The sequence below is a fragment of the Octodon degus genome, unplaced genomic scaffold (assembly GCF_000260255.1).
Source record: "Octodon degus isolate 3935 unplaced genomic scaffold, OctDeg1.0 scaffold00034, whole genome shotgun sequence".
NCBI lineage: Eukaryota > Metazoa > Chordata > Mammalia > Rodentia > Octodontidae > Octodon > Octodon degus.
This window is the reverse complement of record NW_004524610.1, coordinates 6,093,221-6,113,548: the sequence shown is the minus strand read 5'-3', so window position 1 is coordinate 6,113,548 and position 20,328 is coordinate 6,093,221. Positions and strand designations below refer to the sequence as shown.

Genomic DNA, 20,328 nt, shown 5'->3' with positions numbered 1-20,328 from the left:
TGCATGGTGATAGACCTGGGTCAAGTTTTAGTTTTCGGCATGTAGAAAGTCAGTTTTTCCAGCACCATTTATTAAAGAAGCTATCTTTCTTCCAGTGAGCATATTTGGCCTCTTTGTCTAAGACGAGGTGGCTGAGAGTATTCGTATAGGCTTCAGCATCTTCTAGTCTATTCCACTGAACCTCAGGTCTATTTTGTTGCCAGGACCATGTTGATTTTATCACATTAGCTTTGTAGTATAATTTCACATCAGGAATTGTAATGCCTCCTGCCTTGTCTTTGTTGCCCAGGATGCCTTTGCTATTTTAGGTCTTTTCTGGTTCCAAATAAATTTGAGGAATGATTTCTCTAGGTCTGTGATGTATGTTGGTGGTAGTTTGATAGGGATTGCATTAAATCTGTACAGCAATTTTGGGAATATGGCCATCTTCACAATGTTAGTTCTTCCTGTCCAGGAGCAGGGAATATTTGTCCATTTTCTGAAATCCTCTATGATCTCTTTTTCAGAGTACTGTAATTTTCCTTGAAAAGATCTTTGACTTCTTTAGTTAGATTAATTCCAAGGTATTTCATTTTCTGTGGTGCTATTGCAAAAGTATTGTTTGTATAATTTACCTTTCAGTGTGTTTGTTATCTGTGTAGAGGAATGCTATTGACTTTTGGGTATTGACTTTGTAACCTGCTATGCTACTGAATGTTTATATTAATTCTAGTAGCTTCTTCATGGAGTATTTCGAGTCTTTCAATAAGGTATCATGTCATCTGCAAATAATAATAATTTAACTTCTTCTTTACCTATTTTTATTTCTTTTATTTCTTTCTCTTGTCTAATGGCTCTAGCTAATGATTCCAGAACAATGTTGAATAGGAGTGGTGACAGAGGACATCCTTGTCTTGTACTAGATCTGAGAGCAAAGATTTCAGTTTTTCTCCACTTAGAATTATGTTAGCCATTGGGTTGTCATAGATGGCTTTTAAGAGATTGAAGTAGAGGCCATCTATTCCAATTTTCTGTAGGACTTTGAGCATGAATGAGTGTCAGACTTTGTCAAAAGCTTTTTCTGTATCAATTGAAATGATCATGTGGTTTTTTAGATTTGGCTCTATTGATATAGTATATTACATTGATAGATTTGCACATATTGAACCATCCTTCATCCCTGGGATGAATCCTACCTTGTCATGGTGTATAATCTTGATGATTTGCTGTATTCTATTTGCTAAGATTTTATTGAGGATTTTTGCATCTATGTTAATGAGGGAGATTGTCCTGTAGTTCTCTTTCTTAGTTGCATCTTTCCCTGGTTTGGGTATCAGTATAATACTTGCCTCCAGGAATGATTTTGGAAGGATTGCTTCCTTTTTAATTTCATCAAAGTGTTTAAGGAGTATAGGGATTTTACCTTCTGTAAATTTCTTGTATAATTCAGCTGTGAATCTTTCAGGACTTGGACTTTTCTTTGTCTGTAGAATTCAGTGATCAAAAAGATCTATTCAACTTGTTCAATGTCTCTTGACTGTGAACTCTTCTTTATTTTTTAATGTATTTGGTACAGGGTCTGCAGGTTCTACAGGGTCTCACTGCGTAGATTGGACTCATAGTGATTCTCCTGTGTTCAGCCTCCAGAGCGCTAGGATTACAGGCATGTGCCACCACGCCCAGTCCCAATTGCCTCCTCAGTGCACCCTGGTGATGAGGATGGCACAGCTTTCTGGGTCATCGAATCCCAGCCATTGTGCTCGACCTAAGCAAGTGCTTTAGTCCTCTGAGCGATCTGGCTGGCCCCTGATAGACTGAGTGTAAACTCTTGCTTGCACCCCGAACTCCTGTTCATTTGCCAACACCATTTCCATGGCTGAATGCTTTCTTTCCATCTTTTGCACCTTTCCTCTTCCTCCTTTTCATCCTGAAGCAAGACCACTAAACACTGGAAATCTTAGTTTATTATTTTTTGCAGAAAATTCTAGGTGGCTTTCTTTGCATACAGATATGTATGCAGGACAGCAGACGGCTGAACCCCAGCTAACAGCAGGAGGTAACTATCAAGAAAGGAAGGTAGCAGCACAGATAAATGGGATGAGAGCAGAACTTTCCTTATATATTGCTGACTTAAGAAATTTATAAATTTTCTTATATTTTTTAAAAAGGAAAAGTTATCATGAAAATTTGATGACACAGTGAAACAAAATTAAGTGTGTCAACTTATAGCTTAGCCACAGAAAATAGTGACTTTCAATGACTTTGAAAGAATTCTGGGTCTCTGTCCCTAGCGTGACATAGTGTGAGAACAAAACATAAAATTAACAGATGTCTAATACACCGCTTACTCATTTTGCTCTTAGTAATTGTGGTGACATCATTTCATTTGAAATTGTCATTGGTATACTGTATAGACAGTAATTAAATCATTAATAATCAAGATTTTTCAACATGAGAAAAGAGTTTAGAAAAGCAAAGCAATTGAGAGGAAAGTCTGTGCTCTTAAATTTTATTTCAAAATGGTGTGAACATATGGTGCTTGAAATACCATAATTTTGGCTCCAGCTAAAAAGCACAGAAGCAATGGCAGCTGAACACAATGAGCACCTTCGCCACACGGTGTAGTCTCCAATATCATTCCCCAGCAAAAGATCAAGGATTCCCACAAGAAGCAGTCGACTCCAGACGTGACAAGAGAAAGGTGCAAACTTTACGTTGGACATTTTTGCACCAGGAGCACAAACCTATCAAAAAGTCCTTATGCACTAAACATGTATATTGATGTATGTGATGATGTGAAATTAAGGATTCATGCATCTAGGGTCTACTTCTAAATATGTGACAAACTAGAAAAAGGAAACAAAAAATGTAGGGGAAAAGGAAGAATAACCAACATGGTTAAAATAGCCCTACTTCATGAGACCAAGGGATCTATGTCACTCTGGGGATGGTGGTGGCTTCAGAAGTGTGTCCTTGTGGGTTCTGGGTTGCTGTGAGCAAGAGGCATTGCAGAGGGCCGACTCGAGAGCAGACAGCTGGCGAGGACTCGCGCCTGCACTTAGGTCTCCACACACCGCGGTGCTGTGCGCACAGTCGCTCCTCAGGTGGCCTCCTCCAGGCCAGGGCAGCAGCTGTGGCAGCCACTGCCCAGGTCCTGCCAGATGTGTCCAGCCTCATCCTCCCTGCAGGCACAGGGTCGCTCAGGAATGAGGGCAGCCTCTCTCTCTGCCAGGCAGACGCCAGCCCCGGGGCTGAAGGAAAGGTTGGAGGTCCCTGCGCTAAGGTAGGGCAGGGTCCACGGCGAAGCTGACCTGGCCCCTGGATAACCTTTACCTCCATCCGCCTCCTGCATCCCCCAGTGCCACTGCTTCTGCCCCAGGCCCAGGCCCAGCCCCACCGGAAGCTCAGGTCTAAACTTTGTGCTTCTTTATTTTCCGGAAACTTTATTCGTTATTGAAGGTGAAATCCTCATAACATAACATCCTCACCTCTTGTTAGCTATAATTGCTAGTGATTCTGCTGCACTGATCAAACTCTGAATGATACACTGTGGGAAGCTGAGGTTCTCAGCACTATGCACTGTACTTTGTATTTGAAAATTGTCTTGATAGTAAAAAAATAATTGCTTATCTGTATGTAGAGGACAACTCTTCATGTACTAATGTACTCCAAGGATTGATTCTCTCTCTCTCTCTCTCTCTCTCTCTCTCTCTCTCTCTCTCTTCCCCCCCCCCACAGCTTCCCCCACTCTCTGCTTCTAATTTAAATCAGAAATTTCCCAAACATCCCTCAAACAAAATGGGTAAGACTGTCAAAATTTTATTACCACCACAGTAAAAAAAAAAAATAATGAGCAAAACATTAAGACATTTTTCATCATGTCAATATTAAACAACACTAACATTAGCTGCCTCCTGATATAATATGTTCTGTTAAAATATAGTTTAGTTTTTCAGAGCTGGGGAGATGGCTCAGTGGAATAAGTGCTTCCCTGGCAAGTGCAAGGGCCTGAGTTCAATCCCCGGTTCCGCCAAAATAAATAACTAAATAAATACATAGAATATAGTTTAGTTTTTCTTAATATTCTTGCATGACGAATGTCAACAGTGTTGTGTACATAAAAAGAATTGATTTTGTAGTTGTGATAGTAATACTGACGCCCAAAACTTTGTTACCCAATAGTTAAATTGCCCCAACCTGGCCATATTGTCAATTTTTAAAACCTCTAAACCTGATTTTTCAGGACAAGTATTAAATATTTATATTTTTAAAGATTTGAAGGGACTTTTTAAGGTCACTTTGATTTATTTGCTCTTCCATCACACTGCAAAATTTTTTATTGTTATAAATATTGGACTCTGTTGTGATTCTATCATTTGTTAGCGCTTTTCGAGTACAATCTTCCCTATTTTTCTTTAGTTCCCTGTCACTCTCAACTCCCCCTTGAGTATTAGTTATTGAAACTGACCTATTAATCAGTTTTGAAACTGTCTCATTGATGTTTGTTTCTCAATAAAATAAAATTAAAATTAAAAAAAATCAAATCCCCCTTGAACAGGAGTGTTTGTTAAATGAAAAAAAAAAAAAAAAAAAAAAAGAACACTTCTCATTTACTCTGTACTTGGGTAGAAAAGGAAGTCACACTCTGTTTAAGGTTTTTGTAACAGAGATCTTCCCAGTCACATGACTGGTAGAGGCAGCATGGGTATTTTATTCATCCAGATTCCTAGTGACTGAGGAGCATTCCTCAGCAATAAGATAATCCACTCTTGGGGAGCTCCGCCCCATGTGGCCTGTATGCGAATAATGTCACTGAATGAAAATCTATTAAAAAATGTGGTTTTAAAGTGAAATAACTTGACAACTCCTGGCAAGTATGAGTTGTTCTTCTTCAGTGTCCTACCTAAAAGAGTAACATCTAGTCTTGGGGTCTTGGGTATGGCAAAGCCCTGGTATTCACTCACTTGTAAAAGAAGACATAACTTAAATACATGAAAATGGGTCTTTCTCTTTACAGTAGCATCTGAGAGATGCTCTATGGAAGCACTGAACAAATTAATCTATAACCTAACGGTCCCGTCTGAAGCTAATTGATCTCACAGCTGTTTTTTTGGTTTTTTTTTTGCAAATTCATTTTGTTAAATAAATGCAAAATTCCGTTAGCCTACATATTCAATTTCAAAGAAATGTTCCAACATACCTTAAAGTCTATACTTTCGTCCATATGTGGATCCTGGATAGACTATTATGTACCAGAAAGGAAGTAGTTCAACATGATAAATGAGCTATCGCAGTTGCACTTAATTTTCACTCCCTTTTATTTCTCCATTTTCTTGGGGGTGCTTTTACTTATTTCCTCCTAAATCCCTATCCAGGTCACTGCAACTAGTGTAAAGAACTCCTTTCATGTAAATAATTTGAAAGAGACTACAACAGCATTTCTTTTTCTTTCTTTGCTTTGCAAAAATATTTGCTTTATTTTATTTTGTTTAAAACAAAACCAGGGGCTGGGGAGATGGCTCAATAGAATAAGCGCTTGCCTGGCAAGCACAAGGGCCTCAGTTCAGTCCCCGGTTCCACTAAATAAATAAATAAATAAATAAATAAATAAATAAAACAAAACCAAACAGCATTTCTTGAGAAATGAGCCACCTTAATATAATTTTTTTTTGGTGGGGGGGAAGGCCATGTGTTTAAAAAGCCAGAAATGAATCCTGTTCCAAATAAAAAGACTTAAAAAAATAACTGTACAAAATAAGTACATAAAAAGACTTTTAAAAGTCAGAAATTAGGATTATTTTGGTTGAAACAAAAGTGCCTTATTAGATATCACAATAGTAAACATTATTTCTGGAATGAAAGCAGCATTGCAAACACGTGCCTGTCTGTCTATGTTTTTCAAGAAAAAACTAGTGGGATGATACATAATCCCAGGTGAGCCCCTTCCCATACTGCACTAGCAGGTTGCAAATCCATTGTCGGGATTACATATAAAGGAGTAAGGTGCTGTGTCAAGATTTCTTAGATCTTTGACTGCCTTGAATGAGTTCTTCATTTTGCTAGTTTTTATTTTAACATTCAATTTCAAATGAAATAGAAAATAAGAAGGCAATAAAGTCAAAGGAGGAGAAAAGGCTCTTGACAGTAGGAAGGTGAAATCCCCTCCACGGTGGTGATAAAAAGTAAAGATGGCAGCTCTCACGACGCTAAACCTGCTCAGACCCAGTGGATCATCCCACAAGGCAGTGTCCCCCATCACGCCAGATGCTCTTAAAACTTTAAAACCATCCTGAGTAAACACTGTTTTGATGAAGAGGAGGAATTGCCCAGTGAGTGTAAAAGCACATATTTCTGTTTGCTTCCTCTTTAATCTCTACTGGAAACAACAGGGCCGAGAGCTCTAGCCATTCAGCTCCCTGTCAGGCATTCTCATTTGAAATGCACTCTCTTGGACAAATAATTAAATTAAATGAGCATCTCTAGCATATGTCCTTAGGAAATAGTTGACAATTATGAAATTATAAATGTTGCCAAACTCCAGGCTCCGAGTGTGCCATACAAATTTGTGTTCCCTCAGCCTCCTTTCCTTCCTTTTCTGTTTTTGTGCTTCTGGAGGGAACCCAGGGCTTGCCCATGCTGGGCAAGGGCCCCACTGAGCTCCAGCCTGCAGCTCTGCTTCTGAGTCTAAGAAAACGTCAACTCCACGGAGACCGTCAGGGCTGCAGCCCGGCACCGACACAGCGCTCAGATGTTTAAATATCTTTCTGTCCTATTTTCCTGCATGTATTTCCAGTCTTCCTACCTGTGAGGGAACCATTCAAATGTGGAAACACATCTGAACCTGTTTGGCAGTGAAAAAGTTCTAGGGCAAGACAAATTTTTGCAGAAATTCAAGCAACAGGACCTTGAACAGAAATTGCTTGAATTTCTACAAAAGCACAGTTCACCAGCAGAAGCAAACATCCATGGACTTACCAGCAGCAAGAGGAAAGGTAGCCATCTAAAATTATACCTTTTTTTTTTTTTTTTTGGCAGAACCAGGGATTGAACTCAGGCCCTTGCGCTTGGCAGGGATGTGCTTATTCCACTAAGCCATCTCCCCAGTCCCTAAAATTATACTTTCTTGAGGTGTAGAAGTTGACCTCTGCATATTTTGAAACAACTTTCTTCATATATCAAAATTAGAACAACCTAGAGAGCAGTGGTAGGACTATGTTGATTATATTACAGCTAAAATAGTGCAGATGGTTAGAGCTTAACAGTTATCCCCAAGAAGAATCTCTTCCTAAAATGTGGTTGACTTCATCATAGGGGTCTCCTGGGCAAGGCACCCACATCTCCATCACACTGGTCTTTAGCTGCTCTTGGTTTAGAAATCATCACAACATCTGAGCACATCTTCACCTTGTCCAGACCCTCGTGTAGAGCTGAGTCTTTTCTAGGAGGTATGGGACACACACTTTTGGGTCCTTGCATTCTGATGAAAGCAGTGTGTAGATTTATAGACTCTGCTAGGATCCAGAGTGAGAGAGTACTGATTTCATGGGGGTGGGTAGCATGTTTGTGAGGCAATGCCATTTGTCTGTGTTAAATGATTGTTAGTGTCCTGTTTTTTTTTTTTTTTGGTACTGGGGATCAAACTCAGGACACTGAGCTTGCCAGGCAAACACTTATACTACTGAGCTATCTCCCCAGCCCTCCATGCATAATTCTTAACATTTTTATCTCTCCTGCTCAGCTGCAGGTGCTATGCTTTGTAGGGGACACCGGTGAGGATCACCAGGGATGCCCAGGGCCCAGCCCTGTTCCTGCCACCCTGGGCAAGAGAATACAGGAGCCAGTGGCCCAGGGCCCACGTGCACTGTCCTTGCTCCTGCTTCACCCTCTTAGCATGGATCGGCTCAAATCCCTCAGGGAAAACTGGGCACACAGGCTGTGCAGGACGAGAAGCCCTTGGGAGAAATCAAGAGCACGCACTCCGGTGCCCCCTTCACCACTCCCAGCAAAGTGGAGAAGGCCTGGGTGACATATAATCAACTGTTGTTTCTCCATGTTGATATGCACTCACTACTGTAGAGACTCGTTGGTGTCTCAGTGCATCCTGGGGACAAAAGGTGGCAGGAATGAGAAAACAATAAACCAGAGGACAAGAGCTGGGTCAGGTGGTAGCCCATTGCCTCATTAGCAAAGCACCCAAAGAATGACAGTAGGTTGTTCATTTATACCTTTAAGTTAGTATCCCCAGACACACAGTTGCCTAGCAACTAACAGCAAAATTTGTCCAGACAAGATGGTCTTCTCAAGACTGAGGTAGCTTGACTGCTTTAGGCACGGAGGCCGATGGCCAGTTTCCAGCTTCCGCGGCCCCAGCACACTACCCGGCACTGTGCTCTGTGGCCTGAAGCATTCTTCGGTTCAGTACTCACACCACCCTCAGGGGAAGGAGAGTAGTTCTCATCGCAGGTTCTAGCTGGGCAACCTGGACCACAGAATGCTGTGTCCTGTGCGTGGCTTTCCTCAGTAGCACGTGGCAGCTCTTAGCTGGGAGAAGAACTGGGATGACAGAGGTGAGGAGGGGAGCCGCTCCTTGTGAGCACAATGTGAGGCATCCGAAAATCTCAGATACTAACAGTACTTGAATGCAAGTACTTAAAACTTTCAAAATTTCTGGAAAAAAATATGAAAAGTGAAATATCAAAATTTTAATAAGGGCACTATATTGTTCTCTCTTATTTTCCCTTCTGTCCCCAGATCCAAGGAAGCTGGGCACAGCACTAGGTAGGAGGGTGGACATGAATGTTTTCTGCTTGTGACCTTTATGTTCTGATGTTTCTCAGGCTGTGGACGTTTGAAGAGGCGTCTCACATAACTTCAGGAATGTAAAACTGGTGATCAAAGTACCAGGGAAAGTATGGCTTGGTTCTTTAGGAGAAAAGCAGAGAAAATGACAAATTTGATTCCCCATGGAAGTCCCCTTTAGAAACATTGGTATATATACAAGTTTTTCTTCAAAAAAAGGATGAACACAAAGCTGATTTAACTCACTTTTCATGGTGTCTCTTGGCATTCTTTTATCGGTGGAGAAAATCCAGGTATTGACCACAAGGCACCTGAGAGCCATTTACCCTGTATATAGTGGTGGATTTTTCCATAATTTCTATTGGCTTATAGAAAGGAAAACTTAATGCTTAAATATTTTTGACCAATTTTACATGGTTATATCTGGTAATCGGAACAACTGCTTTGAAGACCACAATATGCAATGTAACAGTCATTGTTGAATTCCTATCATATTGTTCTTTGAAATTCTGTATTATTTCTGTTTTTTATCATTTTTTTATTCTCTTTTAATAAAAGAAATGTAGGATTAAGTGACTTACACATTGAGAACCATGTCTTATGTTACAGAAGTGCTGGGACAGTGGTTATTCCAAGATTCTGTGATTTAAGGCCTCAGCAATGTCATCATGAACTGAGATACAGTTTTTCAATTTTAACCTTGCCTTCCTCAATGAGCTACTGTCCTCACAGTTACAAGACAATTGAAGCAGCAGAAGACTTTATCTTCCTGGGGGAGCAAAGTTTCTCATGTTTAGGAGAAGGAAATCCCCTCCTAGAATTTGCAGATCCAATGTCATATCGTAGAAACAATTGTGAATTCATGTTTTTGTTTGATTGAAGGCGTATCACAGAGTAATTAAGACCTTTCTCCTAAACAGGCCTGCAAAATATGACTCGGTAACTTATGCTCTCTATAAATATGGACATATTTTTAAAATTAATGTTTTTATTAGACTTAAAAAGGAATACAATAATGCATCTACTTTATTGTATTATTGTGAGCATATACATAATCTTAGAACGTTGCCTGATTACTGTTATTTCTGTTATGTATATATTTATCAGAATTATGTACATATTGACTCAAAGAATCATAAACAGTAAGTATAATTGTCTCCGTATCTCTTCAAAGAAGGCATAGAGAAAAGTTTTAGTTGCCTTGTATAATATTTTCATGTTGACATGGTTTAGACATCAGTTCTGAAAGAGGAATGTCCATCAGTTTCAGGACTACTAGCTTGCTTGAATATGCACGTACATGTTTAGATTTTTAAAGACGTCATCCATGTTATTGAGATCAGAACCTGCATCAAGTCAGCAACATTGCTTTGATGAAAAAAATCTGATTAGACAATATTCCACTGCACAAGAGCCAGGCTGCACCCCCCCACACACACACACATGCATACATACACATCTTAGGTACAGGGAATGTTTTTAAGCTTAAGTGTAATTAAACTGATAATTTTTATTGGATTTTATTGTTAAGTTTCTCAGTTCACACTTAGGAAGAACAGGAAGGAGAAAAGAGTCTCCATCTTTTACAATCATCAAAACCCCATTTGCACTTCTCTTCCACTAGATATAAGCTGCATTAGTGCTAAAAGTGCTTTTAATGCTGCCAATACAATCCCCGTCCTTGCATACAATTCTTTTCAAATTCTCAATTGCAATTATAAAGTTCTGTCTCATTACTTTTCTCGAGGGTTTAATCTCACCATTCAGACTATCTTTTCCCCACATGAAACTCTCAAGAACACAGTAAAAGTGAGTGTTAGGACAGAAGGCACATTTCAGTGACAGATAGGTGGGCTAGCCTGAACCTCACGTGCTGTAATTTAGGGTCATGGATGACCTGGGTGCCCTCCCAAGCCCCCAGAGGGAGCACAGCATAACATTAAAATTCTCCTCAGGAACATGCTGTCTCGTAGCGTCTGTCCTCTCTCTAAGCCCTTCCACACATCAGTGCAAAGCGAAGACTACCCTTGGCATCATAACAGTGCTAAGAGAGAGTGCCGCCCAGTGCCTGGTCAGTACCCTTCAGTCTCCATCCCACACAGTGAAGTGCAGCCCCTGCCTCTGACCCTTCGCATTTGGTGCCGAGTGGGGGCCATGGCTCTGCCCTTTGCAGGCCCTCGCCGCATCCTTACTAGTAAAAGTCCACAAGCCAAATCCTCTCCATCAGCTTCTTGACCTATCAGCCACACTGGCCATTTGGTCACCCTGTTCTTGGAATGATTTCAGGTTATTAAATTTTCCTTTTCTTTTATGAAAAGACCAACAATTGATTAAATAAGACAATAGCAGTAGTTATCACCTTGTGTATCTTCAAGGTCGTTTAGTGCTTTTGTATTTGTTCCTTTTGTCTTAGACATAATCTCAAGATCTCACTATGCAGCTCAGGCTGACCTTGAGCTCACTTTGTAGCCCAAGCTGGCCTCAGTCTCACAAGGATCCTCCTGCTTCATCCTCTTGAGTGCTGGGGTTACAGGCTTGCTCCCCCAGGCCCAGCTGATGCTTTACTGCCTTGGTCCTTCTTCTCCTCACTGCCTGCCGTGTCTCCCTCCTAGGAGTCATTGCTGGTTGCTCCCCTCTCCCTGCTCTCTGTATCTTCTGAACAGTGAAGTGCTCCTCTCGCTCCTCCTTTGGTGATCACATTCTGTGTCATGGCTTTGAATGCCCTCCATCCTTTGTTTACTCCCAGCTTCCTGTTTCCAGGAAGTTTTCCTCCACAATCCTGGAGACTGATCCAAAGGGCTACAGCACATCACACACATCTGCTTCCCAGAGTCAGTCTGAGAACTGTCAAAGTCAGGTAATATTTTTACTCCAAACTCCATCTCTGAAATAACAACTGCTTCTCTCTGGGATTCTGCCTTCTCAGTAGATGCTGCTTCTACCCTTCCAGCTGCTAACATCTGGAGCCCTGGGGGGTACCCTGATCTCTGCTTCAGTGAGAGCAGACGCTGTTATTGAAATGTACTCTGGATCCCACCACATCGCTTCACCATGCACACTGTTGCAGGCCTGGTACAAACTACCATCTGTTTTCTGAATTACATCATTAGGTCCCTTGTTGTCTTCTGTTTCCAGTCAGACACCATTGTAATCCTTAATACAGATCCAAAAGCTTCATGAATTAAAGCCCTTCAATCCTCCAACTGAAGCCTTCTCATGATTTCCTATCTCAATTAGAGTAGAAGCCTGATTTTGGAGTCCTTAACCTTTACCTGACATGATACATTGGCATAATTCTGATATTGTAGATACACTGAGGGGAGGGATTATCTGAACATCTAAAATACTTTTTTAAATGAGGAAAAAATATTATTCCTTTGTCTGCAGGACAACTGGCTGAAATTTTTCCCACTCTGTAGGTTTCCCTTCACTCTTGGTGATTTCATGTGCTGCGCAAAAGCTTTTTAATAGGATTAGATCCCAGTTGTTGATTCTTCATTGCATTTTCTGTGTTAATACGGTTTTGCTCATGAAGTCTTTGCTTACATTAGCATCTTCAAGAGTTCTTTCTCTTCCAGCAAATTCAGTGTTGCTGTTTTAGTATTTAGATTTTGATCCATTTCTGTTTTAGTTTAGTGCATGGTGATAGACATGGGTCTAATTTTAGCCTTCAGCATATAGAAACCCAGTGTTTCCAGCACCACAGTTTAGAGGCTGTCTTCCTTCCAGTGCATGTACTTGGCCTCTGTGTCAAAGATAAGGTGTCTGAGTGTCTTTGGAGTTGTGTCTGCGTCTGCTCATCTGTTACACTGATCCTCAGGTCTGCTTTTTTTTTTCCTAGTAGCATGCTGTTTTTATCACAGCAGCTCCATGGTAAAATTTCAAGGTATTGATGCCCCCTGCCTTGCTTTTGTTGCTTAGGATTGCCTTTGCTATTCTAAGCCTCTTCTGTTTCCAGATGAATTTTAGAAGTTTTTTCTCTAGTTCTGTGAGTTATGCTAATGGTATTTTGATTGGAATAGCACTAAATCTGTATAACAATTTTGGGAGTATGGCCATTTTCACTATACTGGTTCTTACTACCCAAGAGCAAGGGCTATCTTTTTATTTTCTGAAATGCTCCTCAATGTCCTTTTTCAGAGAACTGTAAGTTTCAATGATAGGTCTTTCACTTCCTTTGTTAGATTGACTCCCAAGTTATTTCATTTTTGGTTGCTACTGTGAAAGGAGTTGTTGCCCTAATTTTCCTCTCAGAGCCTTTGTTGTTAGTGGATAGGAAGGCTATTGATTTTTGAGTGCTGACTCTATTCAACTATACTACTGAGCTCAATTTTAAATCAACAGGTCTAATAAAGATCAACCTAATTGTATTTAGCTTCCAGATTTTTCCAAATATATCACAAATAGTAATGGACTAGTCAGTCCTCATACATGTGTAGCTACTTTTGTCTACTTGTTGCTCTATGAAAATCTACAGCCACCTTCTCTGTGACCCCGCAAAGGACAACATGGGTTGGCCATGACTGCTCTCATTCATGAACACTTATAGTTCAGGGTTTATTTGCAGCCTGCGCAATAAAAGTATAAACTATTTTGATGATTCCTAATTTTTCCCTATCCTGAGTATAGGCTTGTTAAAGACTGTTATTTCTTGGTAATTCTGTACTGTTTAGTGCAACAGTGTTTCTAGCAACTTCTAGTTTTTTCCTTGTTTTTGTATTTTAGGGAAGGGTCTACAGGGTGTTCAGGGTCTCACTACTGGATCAGACTCATAGTGATCCACCTGTTTACAGCCTCCTAAGAGCTGGGATTACACGTGCAAGCCACCACACCCAGTGTCAATTGCAGTCGCAGCGCACCCTGGGGGTGGGGCCAGCACAGCGGGCCTGGGGATCGAACCCCCAGCCCCTGTGTCTATTCACAGGCACTTTAACTGTGCCTGCTCGCAAGCGCTTTATTCTGCTATTTGGCCTATGTTATTTTTAATTTACATCATATGCAAACCATAGCAAGGTATCGTTTTAATTTTTTTAACATATTTAGTAGAGTCTACAGGATCTCACTACACAGATGGGGCTCCTAATGATCCCCCTGTTCTCACCCTCCCAAGTGCTGTGATTACAGGCACGCGCCACCACTCCCAGTCTCAATCGTCATCTCAGTGCACCTCAGGGGCGGGGCCCGCATGGCACCCCAGGAATGAACCCCAGTCTCTGAGTCTGCCTGAGAAGGCGCTTTAGTGTTTTAATACCTGGCAGAAATTTTCAGTTTTCCAACTGAGAAATGTTTACATGAAAATCAGGAAGAAAGTTCGGAGTTTCTTTGAGGGTAATTGTGAACTTTTTGTTTTGAATTATTTCCAGCAAGTTCTATTGCCAAGATCGGATCAGATCCTTTAAAACTAGTCCACGACGCTGTTGAGGAAACCACAGACTGTATCTATGGCTTCTTTTCTCTGCTATCTGACATCATCTCATCTGATGGCGATGAAGAAGAGGAAGACGGGGAAGAGGACATTGATAAAGGTACAGAGGCGTGGAGGCATCTCTCGCTGCTAGGACCAGCATGAGATATGCCCTCCAGGGACCTGCTTGGGTCTTACTGCAAAAGAGCACTCAGGCCAGGCTAAGCCAGAATGAGTACCCTTCTGAGTGCACTGAGCATTTCAGTAGGCTTCCAGATGCAGTGCATTGGTCTCTGTTGCATCTTCGTCTTGGAGCTTATCCATCATCGGGGCAAAGATGCCAACATTAAATGTCCCCACTATGGTACCATGATAATAAAGGGAGTCATTATGTACACTATAAACCCACAACAAACGCTCATATTTTTGCACATAAGAAAAATGTTATCTAGATTTCAAGCTTATCTGTAATACGATTGAAATAAAAACAGTGACACTAAAAATGCATATAAATATTTTATACATGAGTCATCTTCAGAGTCCAATAGCCAGAAGCAGCGCTGCTAACAGGATACTCAAAAGAATGAATTTTGAGGCAAATGAAGATGTAAAGTGATATAATGTATTTTAAACACTTAAACAATTACACAGTTCATGTGTATGTTCTCTTTTACACATTGATGACTACAAGGAAATATCAAATTTAAGCCGTAAATAAGTTTCCATTGAATGGGTGTGAAAAGAGCAAAGCACCATGATTCTGTCTTTTAAGTGACATTTTAATCCTCAGAGATTATGTATTCAACCTTGGCTAACAGAAAACTCTTACTATTTGAGCACCTGCTATGTCTTTGTCCAAATTTATATTTGTTTTGGCTCCAGCAAGAAGTCAGGATGAGCAAGAGAAACTGAAATTAATTTGATAAATGACCAATAATGTATAACTTGGACCTTTGCCACAATTTTATTAGCCTCAAAAAGTGAAGCTATCTCAAATAAATGTATGTGAACAATGTTATACTTTGGAGTTTAAAATTAGGGAAACAATATAATATACTAAATATGAATGTCAAAAATAATAGATTTTTAAAATAGAAGAAAATATGTTTAAATAGTAAAGCCTTGTCATGCTATGTAAAAATTCTAATTTATAATTTTGTCTTGGTCTAGGAGAAATAGAGGAGCCACCCTTGAAAAAAAAAGGTTGGTTGTTTTTAAATAATAATTTTTCTTACTAATGTTAATTTTCACATTATATTTCAAATATAGTCTTCTTAATTTACCATTGATATCAATGTGGGTTTAATAATTAGATCACAATCTATACTTATGGAAAAGTGTTTGGTTCCTTCTAATAAAGGGACCCACATTTTTAAATCCATTTATTGTTACATGGATTTCTTTGGTAGATTCATGCAAGTTCATCCAAACCGAAAGCAGTAAAAGAATCCAGGGATTTCAGGAATAACCAGACATTCCTGGGGCAATGGAAAGAGCTCAGAATGCGATGACCCCAGTGATCTTTTTTCCCACTGTGGCCAGATCTATTGATTTTCATTTTCGTGCTTATCCCTTTTCATATTTTTGGCGGTCTTATTTTTCTGACATTTTAGGGGATGATTGTGGTTCACAATAGTTGAAATACCACAGAGGACAATACCTAGGAGGCAAAGGGACATCAGTCACTGGGCATCGTGTCCCCTGAGGGTGGCGTCTCCAGGCCTGCCTGCCTGGGGTGCAGAAGGCTTCTGCACAGCCAGGGCTGCAGGGGCTGCGTGGAGTGATCATGATCCTAAAGTTGGGAAACAGATCTAGGACAGAAGGGCTCAGCTACTCACAAGGACCTCGGGGCGGGGGGGGGGGTAGGAATTTTAAAGAAAAGAACAAAAGCTATCATGTGGGTGGGGTGATGGGCAGCAAAGGCGCCATTCTGGGGCGTGAGACAGAAGCCAACCAGCACTACCTGACCTGACAAAACTGTGTTGCTTCAGTTACTCTGCAGGCCTAGCAGGTTCTTACACCTGCTGCTCCTGAGACAAGGCTGGCTTTTTTCCCCATGCCTAAGACCAAGGTGCACTCAGACTTAGGACCTAGCCTGTGGCTTCAGCCTTGCCAGTGACTGCCCTAGTAGGTGGGATAATATCCATGCAGGACATAGTCCTTTGTGAAGTGTGATTGTGCATTACGTGTGACAAAAACAAAATGACCACCAAGAGCTGACCTAGCGGGATTTGGAAGTGGCAAAGCCAAGCACAGGTGAATGTGCTAGCGAAGCTCTGTGGGATGACCTTGTCCTGACCCACAGCTACAGGATGAGAACCGAAGAGAGAATTGAGCCATCACGTTCCAGTCTACGCATCCTGGGTTCATCTGCAAACTTGTGGATCGCATAAGCACTCCTTCTAGAGCTGGTTTTGTACTTCAAGCTAATGAGCTACCAGTCATTGTCTAGAAATTACAGCTCCTATATATGCTTATTTCATTTGGAAATGGGAGAGGACAACACAGGGGCAAATGTGTTCTCATGTACTTGCAAATTGAACCCTACAAGAAGATATGAGGTTGCATTCTCCAGAAAGTGGTGTGTGTCTTTTAATGATCTTTCTTTTTTATTTGAATTTTCATTCCTTTTGTTCATTTATGTATTTGGTATAGGGTCTCACTGTGCAGCTCAGACTCAGTAATCCTCTTGCTTTCAGCCTTCCCAGCACTGGGACTACAGGTGTGCACTACCATGCCTGGACTTGGTCGCTGGCTCAGTGCCCTCCAGGGGGAGGGCCAGCGCTGCATGTGGGACTGGGGATCAGACCTTTGTCCCTGCGCTTGCCAAAGCAGATGGTTAGTCCGCTGAGCCATCATGCCAGGACTCTTGATTTGAATTTTCCTTTGGAATTATTTTAAAATAAACTCCTGTGTAAAGGCTATTATACATTGCAAATCAAAAAAAGTTGTGGGACTATTTTGTTTAAATTACTGCCTTATGCTTCGGCAGAGCACAGAGGCCAGGGTTTGAGCCCCAGTGTGCCCTCCCGGGTTGTGGTGAGAGGACAATGGAGACTGGGCATGGTGGCACACACCTGTAATGCCAGTGCTTGGGAGGCTGAAAACAGGAGGATCACTATGTGTCTGATCTGTGGAGTGAGACCCTGTAGACCCTGTAGACTCTGTCCTAAATTCATTAAAAAATAATAAAATAAAATAAATTACTCCTTCGATTCATTAAATCAAAAAAATCTCTAAAGTAGTTGTTTAGAATACTGTTTTTTAGTGTCAGTAATACTTATTAGCCAAAATAATCTAAGAAAGGATATGTGTTTGAAAATTATGAGAAATAGTATTTTGAAGAAGCACATACTTGAAATGGGGCTAAGAATTATCTTAAAACATTGAATATATTTTCTTACTGGAAGTATTGACAATGTTATATTTAAAATGAGCATTGAAGGAAATATGTATTATTATCTTGGATTCAAAAACTATATAATGATAAACAGTAGTTGCAAAGTGACTGACTGACATGTGTTTTCTTATAATTATTGTTTTTATGTACAAACTTTTCTTTCAGTAAACTTACAGAGGCAATGTAAGTTTTAAAGCAGTTTGTAACAGTTTATAAAACATTTATTATACGTATTCTGCATTGAAAGTTATACTTTTAATATTATTGTTGTAGAAGAGATGTTATAGTTTCTTCTCTTACTGTGAGTTCTTTTATATTTAAAATTTTGAGTATAGGCCATAATACTTAATAATATAGAGTGATAATCTCTTTAAATTTTTTCTTTTTTTTCTGTATTTTAGGGAAGGGTCTACAGGGTGTTCAGGGTCTCACTACTAGATCGGACACACAGTGATACTCCTGTTTACAGCCTGCCAAGTGTTGGGATTACAGGTGCACACCACCATGCCCAGTCTCATTTGCCTTCTCAGCGAGTCTCATGGGTGGGGCCGACATGGCTAAAATTTTACTTTTCTGCCATCTAAATAATCATTAATATTCTATTTGTGTACATGGAATATTTAATGATTTTATATAACCTAATTTTGCAGGCTACATTTTCTATTCAACTGCCCTGTGCCTACCTAAGGCATTTTATTTAAATCAACTTGATTTAAATTTATTTAAATCATCTTTTGCCTAATAATTTTTGTTCTTAAAAATAAGAATTTTACCTCCTTGCTATTTATAGGTGATGATTGCTGTTCTAATTTGATTTGGAAAAATAGTCCAGTCTTCTAGTGGCTAGGTTGCAGGATGGATTACTAAGTAAATTGTCAATCCACATGAAATTTTTGCATGCTACTTAATGGTTCATTTTGTTATAGATGTAATGTAGCTTAAGGGCATTGCGTGTAGTATCTCATGTCTTTATATTCTTCATGGATATTTAGCTTTCAATTTGTCAAATTCTAACATATTAGTTTCTACTATTAAATATTCTATGAGCATTCAAGGGACTGAAGAATTAGAAAATATCATATTTTTACTGTGTAATTGTCTAAATATTTTATGTGTGAAGAGCAAATGACTTCAAAGTTAAGAAAGCATAATCGTAGTCATGTAGAACCATGCATGCTCCATTTTCTGGACAATGAAAACTAGTCTTCAGTTTTAGGTGAATGGTGACCTCCCGGGTTATTGATTTATGTGTTGCTTTTGAGGAAAGCACTGGAGGCCCTTCTATATTACATTTAATTTCCTTGCTTCCTAACTGCTTGCTTTTCGAAACAGGAAAATGGTCTTAAAGATGAGCAGGGTCCAGATAAGATTGCCCTTGATGTGCGTCGATAGTAGAGGAAACGATTCCTCCACTTACGACAAACAAATTACCTGCTCCTCAGAGTTGTGTTTTTAAATTGCCCTATAGCTCTGAAGATTGAAAGAGCTGCCCAGCAAATTTAAACATGACTCTTTTATTGTGTATTTCTCTTACTTTATTGAAATCCACAATAGCTCTCTGCAGTTAGAGGAAATGAGACAGAGCAGGCCTTCTGATTGTCATAAGCAGGCAGGGCTTTAGGAGGAGGGCAGTGAAAGGTTGAATGGCGTCACCGGTCCTGAGATAGATGGGGCGGTGAGCAGCCAGCATGTTCACTACATCCATCTCTGCTGGCAGCTTCAGGGGCTTAGACCAGGCTGAGCTCCAAGTGTCTGAAAAATATATGGGGAAAAGCAGGACAATGAAAAGATGACTAACCCTGTTAAACTTCACAGCCTGAGAATAGTGCTTACATGGGTCCTAGTAGCATTACTAGGCAGCAGATGCAGTTGGCTTTAGTTCTCAACTCTAAGTGAGTTGAGATCAGAGCTGAGCTCTTCTCAGAACTTGCTGTGTCAGCTTCCTCCTGTCTTTCTCCACACGGGTCAGACCTGGAACTTCAGGGGCACAAGATCCAGAGAGAACAGGTGGCAGGCACGCAGGTGGAGACTGAGTGAGAAAGGCAGGGGAGGCTGAGAAAAAGGGGCGCTGCGAATGTTCCAGAGAATCGTTTCTTTGTTTGTTGCTGAAGACAGTGCGGTCCATGTATCAGATTCAAGGAATGTCCTCATTATAATTACTCTGCTCACAACAGACCAAAATCCAATTCAAACTGATAAGAGTGACCCTTTCCTGGTTCAAGAGATGGCGTGCTGTGAAGCCAGCCAGCCGTAGGCGTAGCTTGGTACAGGCTTTTGGATAATGTTATACAAAACATATTTTCTATTCCACTGTTTTTCCTGTTCAATCTTCTCTGTTCTTCATCAGGCTTTTCTTTCCTTGGGTCATTTACGGTTACCAGAAGCTTAAGACCAAGATTATTTTCCTTTAGTGATTAAGGAGGGGCTTGTGCTAATCTCCCAAAGGAAACAGCTCAGTTGACTCTCACTGACATAGACTGAGTTCAGTTCCCTTGTTGGAACCAATCAATTGGCCGAAGAGATGCAACATGTACTGCATCAAGGCCGGCGAATGGGGATTACAGATTGAGGCAGCATCGTCCCAGTTTCTTCAACTGAAATGAGAAGAGGAGGGGCTCATGAAAGAGAAAGAGAGTAATAGCAGTAATGGATTCTACCCAGCAGTCATGGCGGTCCTTATCTATTCTTAGATTTTTAACTCAGAGTCCCAGGTGACCTCAGATTGATGAAATCAGACTCAGCAAGT

At 40.5% G+C, this 20,328-nt stretch overlaps 1 protein-coding gene across 1 annotated transcript in view; it reads left to right on the top strand.

The window, feature by feature from the left end:
* The window catches only part of LOC101570928 (triadin), a 161,728-nt gene that overhangs the window by 64,828 nt on the left and 76,572 nt on the right, over positions 1-20,328 (top strand). Inside the window, exons 3-4 of the mRNA XM_023714216.1 lie at positions 14,142-14,303; positions 15,353-15,385. Of these exons, the coding sequence (XP_023569984.1) occupies positions 14,142-14,303; positions 15,353-15,385 (195 nt within the window). The remainder of the gene's footprint in view (positions 1-14,141; positions 14,304-15,352; positions 15,386-20,328) is intronic.